Source organism: Syngnathus typhle, linkage group LG4, assembly GCF_033458585.1.
Source record: "Syngnathus typhle isolate RoL2023-S1 ecotype Sweden linkage group LG4, RoL_Styp_1.0, whole genome shotgun sequence".
Lineage (NCBI taxonomy): Eukaryota > Metazoa > Chordata > Actinopteri > Syngnathiformes > Syngnathidae > Syngnathus > Syngnathus typhle.
The window spans coordinates 18,049,148-18,062,587 of NC_083741.1; the positions used below are offsets into that span (position 1 = coordinate 18,049,148).

At 38.3% G+C, this 13,440-nt stretch overlaps 3 protein-coding genes across 4 annotated transcripts; all 3 read right to left on the reverse strand.

Annotated features, from left to right (window-relative positions):
• Positions 1–119: 119 nt before the first annotated feature.
• Positions 120–3,657, reverse strand: LOC133153091 (tetraspanin-3). Its single transcript, XM_061277150.1, has 7 exons — positions 3,490–3,657; positions 2,354–2,545; positions 2,208–2,282; positions 1,988–2,089; positions 1,634–1,786; positions 1,463–1,546; positions 120–1,372 (listed from the first exon to the last, which is right to left on the reverse strand). The coding sequence occupies exons 1-7, from the start codon at positions 3,550–3,552 to the stop codon at positions 1,280–1,282; spliced, it is 762 nt and encodes a 253-aa protein (XP_061133134.1). The 5' UTR covers positions 3,553–3,657; the 3' UTR covers positions 120–1,279.
• Positions 3,658–5,209: 1,552 nt separating this feature from the next.
• Positions 5,210–7,625, reverse strand: nmbb (neuromedin Bb). 2 transcript variants are annotated; one of them, XM_061277189.1, is made up of 4 exons: positions 6,999–7,625; positions 6,496–6,576; positions 5,596–5,777; positions 5,210–5,347 (listed from the first exon to the last, which is right to left on the reverse strand). In XM_061277189.1, the coding sequence occupies exons 1-4, from the start codon at positions 7,252–7,254 to the stop codon at positions 5,297–5,299; spliced, it is 570 nt and encodes a 189-aa protein (XP_061133173.1). In that variant the 5' UTR covers positions 7,255–7,625; the 3' UTR covers positions 5,210–5,296. The 2 variants fall into 2 exon arrangements, with proteins under 2 accessions (XP_061133173.1, XP_061133174.1); XM_061277190.1 differs by lacking the exon at positions 6,999–7,625 and having other exon boundaries at positions 6,496–6,975.
• A 147-nt stretch (positions 7,626–7,772) lies between these two features.
• sec11a (SEC11 homolog A, signal peptidase complex subunit) lies at positions 7,773–10,186 on the reverse strand. Its single transcript, XM_061277191.1, has 6 exons — positions 9,991–10,186; positions 9,266–9,375; positions 9,009–9,158; positions 8,821–8,940; positions 8,223–8,280; positions 7,773–8,142 (listed from the first exon to the last, which is right to left on the reverse strand). Exons 1-6 carry the CDS (start codon positions 10,060–10,062, stop codon positions 8,092–8,094), a joined length of 561 nt encoding a protein of 186 aa, XP_061133175.1. The 5' UTR covers positions 10,063–10,186; the 3' UTR covers positions 7,773–8,091.
• Positions 10,187–13,440: the final 3,254 nt, after the last annotated feature.

Consider the following 13,440-nt stretch of genomic DNA (forward strand, 5'->3'; position numbering starts at 1 on the left):
TCCCGTACTTTAAAAAAGGTTGTCCTTTATTAGACCAAGAAATTATTATTTTAATGTATTTTTTGTAACTTAAAAAAACATTCCTATCAGTGCCTCACCTCACAAACGAAAAAGAAAAGTCAAATTGAAATGTATGACTTTATTTGTTTCCTCTTCAAAGCACAATTTGTTACCCTTTTTTTTTACAACTCCAGCAAAATATTTTGGGTTTCACATAACAGCTCCAAGTCAATGAAAACATCGCAAAATTTCACAGGAAAAAAACTATATCGAAAAGAAGTCATTCCTACGTACAAATGAAAAAAAGATGAAACAAGGGAACGCTTAATACTGATTCTACACTCACAACACTGTCAATCAAACTGGCTCACACTTTATATATTCACAGTGCTTCAACAGTGAAGCGGATTCAGAACTAAATATAAATAAACACAGCATGAGAACTAAACAGGAAATATAAAGTATCTGCTTCACTGCTAAATCAAACTTTTTCAGGGAAAAAAAAACATCATCCTGCCCTGTTTATTTATGTATTTATTTTTGTATAGACGAATGTCTGGAGAATATTTGGCGAACGTTTGGACCTTCAATAAACCCTGACGAGAACACAACATTTGCTAGATTTAGATGACTAGGATAGGATTAAAATAATAATAATAATAATAATAAATAAATAAATAAATAAATAAACAGCCACCTCTCACACAATTTAGGAGTGTTTTGTACAAGATTAACAGTGTTTAGGAGAATGGGCAATTTTCATCCTACATTGAATTCATTATCATTGGCGGAAAACAGTAAAAGCTCTAAATTAAGGTTGAAATTCAGGGGGTTAAAAAAAAAAAAAAAAAAAATCCATTTAATGTCACACATACCGTCATCATTTGCAAAAGTGCACATTTGCCCCACAAATATTCAACCATGACTTGACATATAAGCGGCTGCTTTTTCCAGTTTATTTATTTAGTTTTAAGTCATTCTGACTGAATGAGCTCATTTTTATTCTGAAAAAAAAAAAAAAAAAATGCCAATAGCTAAATATACGCTGGCTATTTATAGCTTGTCACTGTCAAGGAAATAACATAAGAGCTTACAAAGCATGTCAATAATAAGAATAAATAAGTGGTTCCTCGTGTTCCCCGGGGACCACGTCGCCAGTGTCTGCTACTTTATTGGATTGTGCAATGTGTGCTTGAGCGTATATATCTCAGCTTAAATATAGAACTACAGTTTGAAATCTACCAGGACGTGGTGACGCTTGTCTTCCGACGCGAGGCCCTCAAGCGTAGCTGTTGGTGGTGACCAGCAGCTCGTACGCCGGGTCGTGACTACGCCTGCAGAGCACCACGCAAGCGCACAGCATGCCCAGCATCTGGAGGCAAACACAGGAAGGGTAGGGCAACTTTGTTCTTTAGGTTTTATCCTTTGCACGAATACTTCAGATTCCTGACTTCCTCCTCACCTGTATGGATGCAAAAGTTAGCGCAGCCCAAATGACATACATCATGATCTCCTTCAACTTCTTCACAACCAGAGCTTCACAACCCTGAAAGAAAACACAAATATGTAAACAACTTGAATAGGACAGTTATTTAATAAAAAAAAAAAAAAGACGACTGGGACTTTTGTGCACCTCTTGGTAGAGGTCCGCCGGCCGGGTGAGAGTGCCGGTACAGTTGCTGATGTTGGGTTGGCAGCAGCTGACAGGGACGCTGTTGTTTTTCGACTCTTTGAACCAGCGAGTGTTCCTCCAGTCCGAGTAGTTGTGGATACCACAGCAGTGAAGCTAAAACAACACGCAGGAAATGTTTTCACAGCCCAACTCTAAGACATTCACGTGCTTAAAAAAACCAACGTATCACTGTAACCATTTGCCTCCCTCCTAATAGACCCCGCCCCCCCCAGAAGCATCATACTACATACTAGGTCAGAGCTTAGAATTGACAATGACAAAAAAACTTTGAAATCTTTTTTTCCCACCCCTCACCTGTCTCTGCACATAGTCGATGGCACGACTAGGCGCGTCCGTGTTGGTGCCGTTATACTCGTTGTATACCTTCTGGATGGAGTGGTTCACCTCGTCTTCCACCTGGAATGCACATCAGCCCATTTAAAAAAAATAAAATTCAAGTATTTTTGAATATTTCTGGATATTCACTTTTGGCAGCAGTTTTGGAATATTTTCCTCAACTTATATAGAAGCTTACTTTTGCTCTATAGATGTAGCCGAGCACCACCACCACACACTCTGTCACAAACACCAGCAGCAAGATGGCAGCAAACTGAGTAGAGCAAAAACAAAATTGGTTATTGATCATGGTATTTGTCCTAACATGAGCAGGCGTGCACTCACGGTGGCCAGGCCGCAGGAGCTCTCGCGTATGGTGGCACAGCAGCCGATCAGACCGATGACAAAGAGGAGAGTGCCCACGGCGATGATGACGATTGCCGGGATCAGAGTGTACACATCTTCAAAGAAGTGGTCGTAGTCGTCGTAGGTGATGAACACGTAGGCGCCGATGTAGCATAAAATGCCTGCCGCCGCCTACATAAAAATACATCGAGACGATTAGCTCTCATATTCTCCTTACCAATACGTACTCACTCAGATGAAATCAATGATTAACAAAACTGCTTTGCAAAAAATAGTTATTTCAAACCTGTATTATTTGTTCTTTTTCTGCAATGTCAGTCGAGAAATTAATTGATGATTTCAATAAATCATTTTTTTGTGGAAAAACAAACAAGCAGTTTGACAAGATAAAATCATTACATGTGGGATTATATACAATAAGACAACACTCCTGCTCGTGTGATGTTGCTTTTTAAAAAAAAATTATATTGAACCATATCAACAATAACTGTTAAAAAAAAACTGTTAAAAATTTATTTTGCAATACGGTTGAATGCGAAATCAAATTTTAACAGATGGAATAATCAAAATAGATTCCATTTGATAATGATCGTACAGAACTGCACTGTACAATATTACATTATTACGGCACTGCCGTACAATTTTGTATTTGACGTTTTAGAAACGATTTTACATACAGTAATTGTGACTTCATTAAATCGCGTACCGATTTACGCCAAAACGCAGTGCATTTCTGCTTCCTTAATGTCGTCATAATATTGAATTTTTTCCACCCAGACCTTTAAATTAAACATTATTAACACTGCAAAGGTAGACTGTACGGTGGAGGTAGCCAGTGAGTGTTTATATCATGGGATGCAGAGCTGCTAGCGTCATCCTAGCTTAAGCAGCACAGCAGGTCAACAGCTGTCACGTTACGTCACGGCAGATTCCAACGTAGTTTATTACCTCACGTTGTTATACTATAAAAATATGAATGATAACTTCAAATTCAGCTTCTCCACCAAAGCTAAAGTGAAAAGGCGCTCCTCTGTCGCAGTGCGCTAGCTTGCTAATAACATCGCTCCGTCCTCAAGGATGCCGCACATCGCTCAAATGTGCTCGAATTTGCTTACCCAAAATATGAGATTGAGGAAAACCAGGACGGTTTTCGATGACGTGATCCCGCACTGTCCCATCCTTTGCTTGATAGGAATATAAATATAAAGAAATGAAAACAATAAATCACTCTTGTCTCTATGCGACGGAGAGAAAGCGATGCACCTGCTGCACTTTATTTTACTGTTTTGATAATAAAATGGCTTCGGCGGGTCCGCCCCATTGTGTGGAGTCTCAAGGTTTCGACCAATGAAAACAAGGCAGAGGGAGACACAAGTCACGTGATGACTGACGTCACACCAAATAGGCCGAGACGTCCTATAATTTGATATTAAGGTGCTTGATGATGTCACCAATATTTATCTATTTATTTATTCATTCATTCATTTATTTATAAATTTAATAAGCTATTGAATAGATTTTTATAAGATATGAATAGTCTTTCTCAATGCATTTTCTATCCCTTTCTTTTCAGTGTTAAGAAATATACTAAATTATTCTTTAACATATGTCAATTATTTGTTAAAAATCGACTTATTAAAAAAAGACTGCTGGTGGTATACAATTACCTCACTACCTACAAATCCTTGGTTAAACGTAGAATTCAACTCAAAAGTGATTTTTTTCAATTCAAATTTCTATTCTTTGATTTTATTGTATTTTTGTAGACCTCATTAGCGTTGCATTATTGTTAAAATCCAAGATAATACATCAGTTGCTTACTAAAATCAATTTATTATATTAAAAAATACTACAGTCAATATGAATTGACCGCGTTTCATAAATCCAGACTATCCAGTTCGGTCAGAAGGTGGTAGTATATCACAAGTAAATTCTTTAAGATATCCCTTTTTAAGAAAATCTCAAGAAACCTCCAAACGTCATCATCGCTAATACATCATTTAACAAACACCATCATCTAAAATATTTTATTCAGATGCTCCTAATGTCTTAAAATATTCACTCATGCAGTATCCTGGCAGATAATCAAGCTAACATGGACATTAGTACTCTTTTGGTGGATTGTCACTAATGTGTCACACTTTAACCAGTAGTACTTTCACTGAGTTAAAAGTTCCCCCATATATCTGTGTCACCTTTTTGCAACTTACTTTTACGTTTGTATCAATTAGCATGACATTGTCTGTTGCCTTGAGTTGTGTGGGCAAAGGTAGTTGCAACATTACAAAAATACCCATCCATCCATTTTCTAAATATGCTTCTGCAATGTTTTGTTAACTAAGCAATTATTATACTGGGTTCATATAGAAGAAAGAGCAAAAAGTACTACAATCCTTTTGATCCATTCATGAGTTTATATTTTTATATGGTTTCCATTTCATCCCAATATCCTCACAAAGTGTAGTATATCAATGAGATGAGCACAATAGCCAGTTAAATAGAAACTAAAGCCTCCGAAATGAACATAGGATAAGGGTGAATAAAATCTTGACTGCATGATGTCCAATTATTGCAATAACCTTTCAAGCATGAGCTCACGCTCTCTCTTGATTCCATACAACATATTTGGGCAAGTAGAAACATGATTCAAATAATCTGACTACATTTATGTACGTCGTATTTTGCATATGTCTCACGGAATATGTGTTGATGATGTCTTGTTTTTGCTGCATCTCAGCAGAGAGCAGTGGAACTGTGAATTTTATTGACTACAAGTAAGCAAGCAAGACCAAATACTGTAGCGTTTGGGGGGGGGGGGGGGGGGGGGGGAAAAACCAAAAAATGAAAATTTTCAATGGCACAAAAATGAGTAGATTACAATCATTGTGAGCAGTGGACTGTCCTTAATGGCCATCACGTGTGTCACTTTCTTTGTGTGTAGATCTCCAAAATCCGATTCAGCATCTCTGAATCCTGCAAGAGTCGCAGACGTAAATATTCAGCGGGAAAGAAAAAAAAGATAATATACTATCATATTATAATATAATATTAAGTACTACAGAGGAACTGTAAAATATTTGGAAAAAAAATGAAAACAAATATTCACTTGGGGGAAATCCTGAAAATTGGGAAAATAAAAATAATTTGAGGGGAAAAAACAAAAACAGCAGCATTCAAATGTAGCATCCTTTTATCGCATCATTTAAAGCAAGAGACCTCACCAGAGTTTTTAAGCGGCTCTCTTGTGAGTCCACCTGCGCTTGCATGGCCACCCGCAGGAAGTGCTGGAAAAGCTCGCTGAGGCTGCTGCGCCCCTGGGTGTCGTCCGAGGGTCCCACACCCCGTTCCTCGGTGGAAGACAGCAGCGGGGTTTCCATCACACTCTTCTTGCCCATGAAGTGCCCTTAACAAACACAAATCATCATTCCACTATTCAACTCAGAACACAAAACTGTCACAATTTGCAGGTTGTTGTAGTGGTCGTGGCAAAAAAACAAGGCATATGGAATCAAAAGTATTTAATAGAACCAAACCAAACAGAATCACCAATCATGACATCAAACAATAAATTAATGACATAAAACTGTGAACAATAAAAAATGCCAATGAGGTTAGAAATTGTCTATTGTAAAAATATTGAGTCGTATTTTAATATGTTAATAGAAAATGCCAATTAGGTCAGAAATTATCAATTGTAAAAATATTGAATCATATTTGAAGAATTTTCTAAATAGCGGACCAAAACATTCAAGTATATCCAGTATGCAGAAATATATTTAGCATGCATATAAATTATGTTGAATAAAAAGTCTCCTCAACTGTGAATTGTGCATTATTAAAAAAAAATCTATTCATAAGAAAGTTAAGTAACATATGTGCTAAACTAATAATAAAATCATCTTTTGAACTTGCTCATAAATGTATCAAAGCCAGTCATCAATTAAAAAAAAACAAATTCAATAGCTTTTTTTCAATTTGCTGTTATCATTAAGGTACAGAACACAATTAAAGAACAGAGTTAAAAAAAGTTGACTTAATACAATTTTGACAATACTGTACTTTTGGCTCCTATACAAAATCAATGTCACTATTACATAATTAATAAACACTCGCTCTCTTACCTGTTGCCCAAAGGTTCCCTCTGGGATTCACTTTAATTTTGGCCACTTTATTCCTCAGCTCAGTGAGATCGAAGCTGACCGCTGTGCTGGCAGGAGCGAGAGAGAAGACAAGATAAGTCAAGAAGCCACACCAGCACACGTTGTTCACTGTCAAACCCTTCATAGTGCACATTGACCACTATGTTAGCGTATGTGTGTCTCCCATCATTCCCACTTTTATAGGCACTCCTGGCCCCTCCCCTTATGCTGCTGATGATGATGTGCATATCATGAATAGTTTTACACACAGCATTTTTTTTTTTTTAGCCCACATTTTTATAAAATCAGAACATTTACACAACGAGAGATAGACTTATTAGTTCTAAAAATGTGTCATGGTTAGCCAGCCACTTCCCACCTTGGGTAGGCAACAGTGGTGGTTTTAAGGTAAGCAGAGCTGCATTGAGTTTTGTGGGAGGAACAGATTAGCATTTTCTGATAAAAGTGCCATTCAACTTGATTACCTTGTGAAGGTGAGGACTTGCAGAGGGGTGGGAGCATTGTTACGTTCGGCCAAGGTGAGCAGGAGCGGTGCACAGACAACCACTGACTCATGTTGTCAAACCTATGGACGCAGATCTCATTGAAGATGACGTGCGTGTTGGAAGGCAGTAGAGTAGGAAAATATGCAGATGACTGAAAACCATAATTAACACATTCCCGAAGCAAAACATTGATGTTGCCAGGGTCCCTGACTGGCTTTGACACAATGAGCCACATGATACTGGAGTGGTTGCAACATGCTGGTCTCCTCAGCACGTTGGATGCAAAGAGCTGTTGAAGACACGCACAGACTCTGATGCTCTGAAGGTGATAAACTGGCAACTTTCAGCTTGCTCTTTAAATAACCTTTGACATTCTCTCACACACATACACACGCACTGCTGAATGTCAGCTCAATCGGAAGACTGTGGGACCCATCGGGTCATATTTGGCAACAAGTTCAGTTTCATCGAACTGCTTAGCTTCATTAGCTTTTATAACATTTGATGGTGGTTTTTTTTGTTTTTTTTAGGGAAAAGTATCTGCAGATGCAGGTATGAAGGTCACTTGAGACGGTGTCGGAATTATCTAGCGTCCCGGGGGGGGGGATGTGGCAAAACATGGAAAAGAAAACCCGTATGAGAGAGAACACAACTGCTAAGCAATTTTGCTCCGAATGTGAGAGCACGAGTCTGAAACTCTTTCAAATGAATGACTGACACTTATGGCAACAATGATGGTGCAACAAAGCAAAATTATATTGGATGGTAACCGGATTCCATATTTAATGTTTGTACTGTCATAAAATACTTCACATCTGTTTTTTCCAAAGACAATAAGTGGACAAGAAAAAACAGTGCTTAAACAATGTTTAAGAATTCTCCATGAGAAAATAATAATAGTCTTGTTCCCTCACAAAAATATCTTAAAGCTATTCCCACTCTTAAAAAATGCTCTAACAAATGGTACAAAAAGAAAAATTGGACAGAGCGAAAGTTAATTGCTGTATTAGAGGCATCATGACTTGCGTGTGGGTTGTTTTTTTTTTCTTCTTCTCTTTCCTGGACATAGACTTCACTCCCGGTGGATCAACACGAAGAGACCCAACACGAAGAGAAGGGCGTACTGCGCATAGACAGGACAGACACATGAGAAAATGGCACTGAGGCTTCCATTAAGTTGGCCAAGAAGTGGTTGAAACCTACTTTGAACTTGGGGTAGTCGTTCATGAGGATGGTGACGATTCCAATGTATGGCACAAACCTGCGGAAAAGACAACGACTGACTCAGCTCCACACTGATGACAAACAATCTTTGACTTGATCAAGGTCAGCCAAGATGAAAGCCTTGTGGACTTGCATCATTCACGAGGCTTTGGGAAATTCCTTTTAAGCAAGGTAGGGCACATCAAGAGGTGATGAACATAGGACTCCCCTTGATTCGCTTCTTGTGCATAATGGAAAACGTGGGTGAAGAGGACGTATCTACCCTTAATCCAATATCGTCTGATGGAAATTAATAATTGACGATCACAGACGCTTAATCCCTGACGCTGTTGACCTTGCAGCAAAGTGCTGATATGAAACAAAATGTACAGTGGAACATCCGCAGACAACTAACTTTGACCCAAAGTTTCAATTTAGTTTTTTTCTCGGGGCTGATAAAAGTCGATAAATATAGCGACAAAGTCAAAGAGACTAAGTAGCCACGGTAACCAAAGGCATGCTCAGTATTTGCAGGAGATCATTTTTCATTTGTGTATTTTGACAGACGAATGTCAGTGTGTGCTTGCGCTTCAGTTACCCCCGCGCTCGTCCCACCACATCCTTCTTCTCCAGCCAGAATTGTCCCTGTTTGTATAGACCTCGGTCATCCACAGCGTTATTGTCCCCTTTGGTCAAGAACTTAATGTCTCCATTTTCCCTGGAAACATAAGCATGATTTTAGTCCCTGATGTCTGCATTGTTTTGTTTTTCTTAATTCAGTCATACTTTTCATGAAGTTTTAAGACTCTGTGTACTATTGGGATCTCTCGGCCTTCTATCCTGAAGACCACGATTTCTCCCACCCGGACGGGCTCCTCCACGCGGTTGGTGAGGAAGAGAAGGTCTCCTCTGTGGAAAGCCGGCTCCATACTACCACTGAAATAAGCCAGAAAGAGCACGCTCAACTACAACAGCTAACAATTAACACCACATTTGAACTGTGAGGCAAACCATGAAAAAAAAAAAAGCTTTTCCAGACGTGCCTGAGAACGACAACGATGGGACTCTCGCTGCCAGTGACCACCATCAGACCCTTCCAGATCATCAAAGCCGATGAAACTATCATACCAAAGTTTAGCACTTGGTAATAGAGCTGCAACACACATGCACAGTTATTCGTTTATTTCTTCAGAAGCAGTTCAGAAAATGTATTGTTCACATTGACATAAAAGAAAACATTTAATATTACACACTAGCAGCAGGTCTTGCTTTACAACTACCTCACCCTGCCTTTTTAGTGTCCGTTCATTTCTGTATTGTACTGGTTTGATATGGGGAAGAAAATCATAAACTGAATCAAAACACAAAATCTTATCTATATTTATGCTTATTACTTTGTACTAACTGTTTAAATGGCTTTCAATGTGGAACATTATGCTTACTTGTTTTTCAAAGACAATTCACAATAATAAACTAGATGGCGGACCCATTTGCGCACCTCTGTTTGACAAAACTTAGACGATTCATTGATGCTCAATGACAATTTCAGTTACCAATAATGTAGACGGTAGCTAGCTAGCTGTTGTTCAAACCGGCTCGACGACTTCATTTTCACTTCACACGATCGAATAATTATCTTGATAGAAAAAAAACACCGAGAAGTTTGTAGGGTTTTTTTAAAGTGTGTCGGGGGCTAGCGACCGTTAGCCAAGTGCCCAAAGGGTCTCGTTGCCTCCACAAAGAATCAAAGCGACGCCGTTATACCCACCTGTCGCTTGTTCATGCGACGCACGTCATCAAGGAAATCAAATGATAACATCGTGGGAATTGATAAGAGCATTTAAAAAAAAAAGGAAATTCACATGAAAACGTGTTTTGGGGGGTAGCATATGGATGAGGCGTCAAGCGCTTGAACAACTCGCATTCTGTCTTCGTCTTCCGGGTGCGGGCTACAACCGGAAGTCCCGCCTACTTGCGCACGCTATGTTGAGTTGTCACTTCGGGATACGGTGCGGGGTGGGGGGACCTCAAAAAGCTGCAATAGTTAATGTCAATATTTTGTTTTTTTTAGAGGTGAATTAACTGTTGAATTAAATGAAAAAAAATTAGCTCCAATTAGAGTTTACTAAATCCCCAAAAAATTGACCTGCGAAAAAATATGAATCGTATCGCTTGCTCACAAACAATACCAATTCAAAACTGACAAAGCAACAAAGGTCGTGGTGTTTAATAATAATTAACCATCTTGTATCAAAAAGCAAACATCCTCCGTCTATGAAAACAACCATGGCAAAATGATCAATTATGTCAGTTTAATTAAGAGGGTAATAAACAGAGAGCAGAAAATAAATTGTGTTTATTTAACCTGATGAAGGAAAAACAAATGTAATTATAGTCACGTTTATGTTCTGTCATTGAGACAGCGTAATTTCCTTAGGGGAAGTATTGAGGTGACTAACAATATATCATTGCTTGTAAAAAAATAAATAAATTGCAACTGTCACACTGACTACCATCTGAATTTACACACGTGGTTTCTGTTACTTTGTTTGTAATAATATACTTTAAAAATATAACATATTTTAAGGCCTTCAATTTCTCCAAAAAGCAGCTTTTGTCATTTTCTGTTAAATATTGTACTCAGTATCATTATGATTGAAATTTGGTATAAGGTAGGTGTTGTAGTTTATGTATCGTTTCCATATTTTTACAAACAAAAGAAGTAACGTTTTCATGTTTTTTTGCATGTGCTTTTAACTTGTCCATGCAAGAACCCATTAAAATTGGTGCAGCTTCTGGTTAACAATGATTTTAATGCTAAAATTGCAAGAATTTGTGCCCTCACACACACTTAGCATTACTTTTGCTTCTAAATTGGGACTGTTCAGCCTTAGGAGATATCCTTGTAAGTAGTTAAAATCACAAATTTCCATTCATGCATTCATGCGCTTCAATCCCGGTTAACATAACATTCATGTCCGGCAATGGGCTGCTGCATGTGAATGTGTGAAGGCCACAACACTGAAAAGAATTTCACAGTTGATTTGCGATGACTTTACACACCATTAAAATTCATGTCATGTTCCATACACATAATAAACACATGCGCTCTATGTCTCTTTCACAATACGTCACATTAGCTGCTCTTTCGGCATTTGTTCACAAGCCTCGACTGAGTACAAGCAAGGTTATGGAAAGAAAACCTTATTTCGCATTATATGGGTGAAAAATAAGCCATTGGGAAGTTGACTAACTCTTGAAATACTTTTGGAGGGGAGTGTACCGTAATTTTCGGACTATAAGTCGCGTTTTTTTCATAGTTTGGGTGGGGGGCGACTTATACTCAGGAGCGACTTATATACATATATGTTTTCTTTCACTTTTTTGGGCATTTTATGGCTGGCGCGATTTATACTCCGGTGCGATTTATAGTCCGAAAATTACGGTAATTCCAAATTCAAGTCATTCATTCATTCGACCTGTAAAAGTGAATTATTGAGAAAAGGTGAATTGTCTAAAGGTGCGTGCAGTGATTAGCCGCTCAAAATTCAGGCAATAATGTACGATGTCTTGTATTCATCGCAGACAAAAGCGACTTTTTGCAGATAAAACTTTGCTCAAATGCCAGCCCGTCCGTGGCATTTAGGCGCCTGTGATGTTTTTCATCTCGTCCGCCTAAATGCTAACACCTAGCGCCAATGCTAATTAAGGTCAGCGAGACAACAAAAAGCGAGGCGAGGCCCTCGGAGAGGACTCTCGTCATAACACGCTGGTCGGCTCTGTCTCGTGGACGGAACATGAACTTCAGCGTGCGTCTATTGTTGGTGTTATCTGTTAAAATAAAAAATAAAATAAGAAGCGGACCCAAATGACATGCTAATAAGCTCAGGGTATTTTCACCACCTCCTAACTTGGTGTGTCACAAATCTGTGCTCAGAGTGGCAAAATAGACATTAGGCCTTGTTAAACATAGAATGTCGTCAGTTGATGACTGGCAATTCACTCATTTGCTGCTCTTATAATAGAGACTTAATGTTCAGATTGTCCCGAGTGATGTCTTCATTACATTCCGTCAGAGCTGCTCGTGCCACAGCAACTTTTCCTCTTTAATTTCTTCCGCTTCACTAACAGCTTCCTACGTAATGATATGCGGGAAGATTATTCTCAATGCTTCATTGTTTGACGATGTTCCACTCAGACTTGTTTAAACAGACGTGGACAATATGAATAAATCTTGTGAATGGAGTCAATGGGAAACGTAAATGAAAAACTGCACACAAATATGCAGTCGGTTCAGTTTTTGATTGACAGTCTTTTAATATATTAATTATTGGGGTTGTATAGCTTGTGGCACACTCTGGTTCTTAATTGCTAAATACGTTAATCGAGGTAATAAAAGCAACGATAAACATATTGTTGAACAACAAGATAAGTCAAACTAATGTATACAGTAGTCGCCCAAAAATTCTGCATCTAAATGAAATTTGCAAAATCTTGATTCATTCGTTTTATTTCAAATTATTGGCACACCAAGTTACATTATCAAGAGTCCTGTTGTATTTGTTGCATTATCCCTTGTTTTTTTTTTCTATTAATTTATTCAAAAATATCCCCCACTCGTCACCAAATAAGTAACTTTTTTTTTTTTTTTTAACTTTCCAGATGACTGAACAAACAGTAGGTGGCAGGAGTGTCTTATCCGGTCCCAGTCACAATTTCCATTGTTACAAACTTAGAGTTGACACAAGATAACCTCGAGTTAAAGGATGAATTGAAAAAATTTTTTTAAGAGAAACCTGTTGACGTGCCAAACGCAAGTCTTTGTTGTGTTGAAACGATGTGACACCCGGGTGGCTGGGCATCATCATAAATAACAACAAGTGAACTTTTTTTGGTCAAGATAACATTAAGTGTTCACGCTGAAGCTCTTACATAAAGGATGACTCACTAATGACCAACAAATCACAAGCGATTATCATGATGAGGTTAGCCTTTTGCATTGTAAACACACACACTGGAGCCCAACACGCCAATCTCCAAATTTAGCCAAGGCACCTCACTGGCACAATGTTGGCGCAGCTTTTTCATCTAAATAAATAGTTTAAGCTAAATAAGGAAGTAAACAAAGCCATGAGGAACTTCAATGTATGCAAATGAAAATGTGCAAAAACTAGGACAAGATATGATAAGAGAACTGGATAATTCATTGTTCTTATAC

Bases quoted from the DNA above. Each gene is read 5' to 3' on its own strand.
- nmbb (XM_061277189.1), bottom strand. From the start codon at position 7,254: ATGTGGCTCATTGTGTCAAAGCCAGTCAGGGACCCTGGCAACATCAAT. The intron at 5,778-6,495 runs GTAAGAGAGCGA...GTGTTTGTTAAG, and splicing joins AGGGAACCTTTGGGCAACAG to GGCACTTCATGGGCAAGAAG. The intron at 5,348-5,595 runs GTGAGGTCTCTT...CGACTCTTGCAG, and splicing joins AGAGCCGCTTAAAAACTCTG to GATTCAGAGATGCTGAATCG.
- LOC133153091 (XM_061277150.1), bottom strand. From the start codon at position 3,552: ATGGGACAGTGCGGGATCACGTCATCGAAAACCGTCCTGGTTTTCCTC. The intron at 2,283-2,353 runs GTGAGTGCACGC...TGCTCTACTCAG, and splicing joins GCTCCTGCGGCCTGGCCACC to TTTGCTGCCATCTTGCTGCT. The intron at 2,090-2,207 runs GTAAGCTTCTAT...TGTGCATTCCAG, and splicing joins GCTACATCTATAGAGCAAAA to GTGGAAGACGAGGTGAACCA.
- sec11a (XM_061277191.1), bottom strand. From the start codon at position 10,062: ATGCTCTTATCAATTCCCACGATGTTATCATTTGATTTCCTTGATGAC. The intron at 8,281-8,820 runs GTAACTGAAGCG...TCTTTTCCGCAG, and splicing joins GTGGTGGGACGAGCGCGGGG to GTTTGTGCCATACATTGGAA. The intron at 8,143-8,222 runs GTAGGTTTCAAC...GTCTATGCGCAG, and splicing joins ACGACTACCCCAAGTTCAAA to TACGCCCTTCTCTTCGTGTT.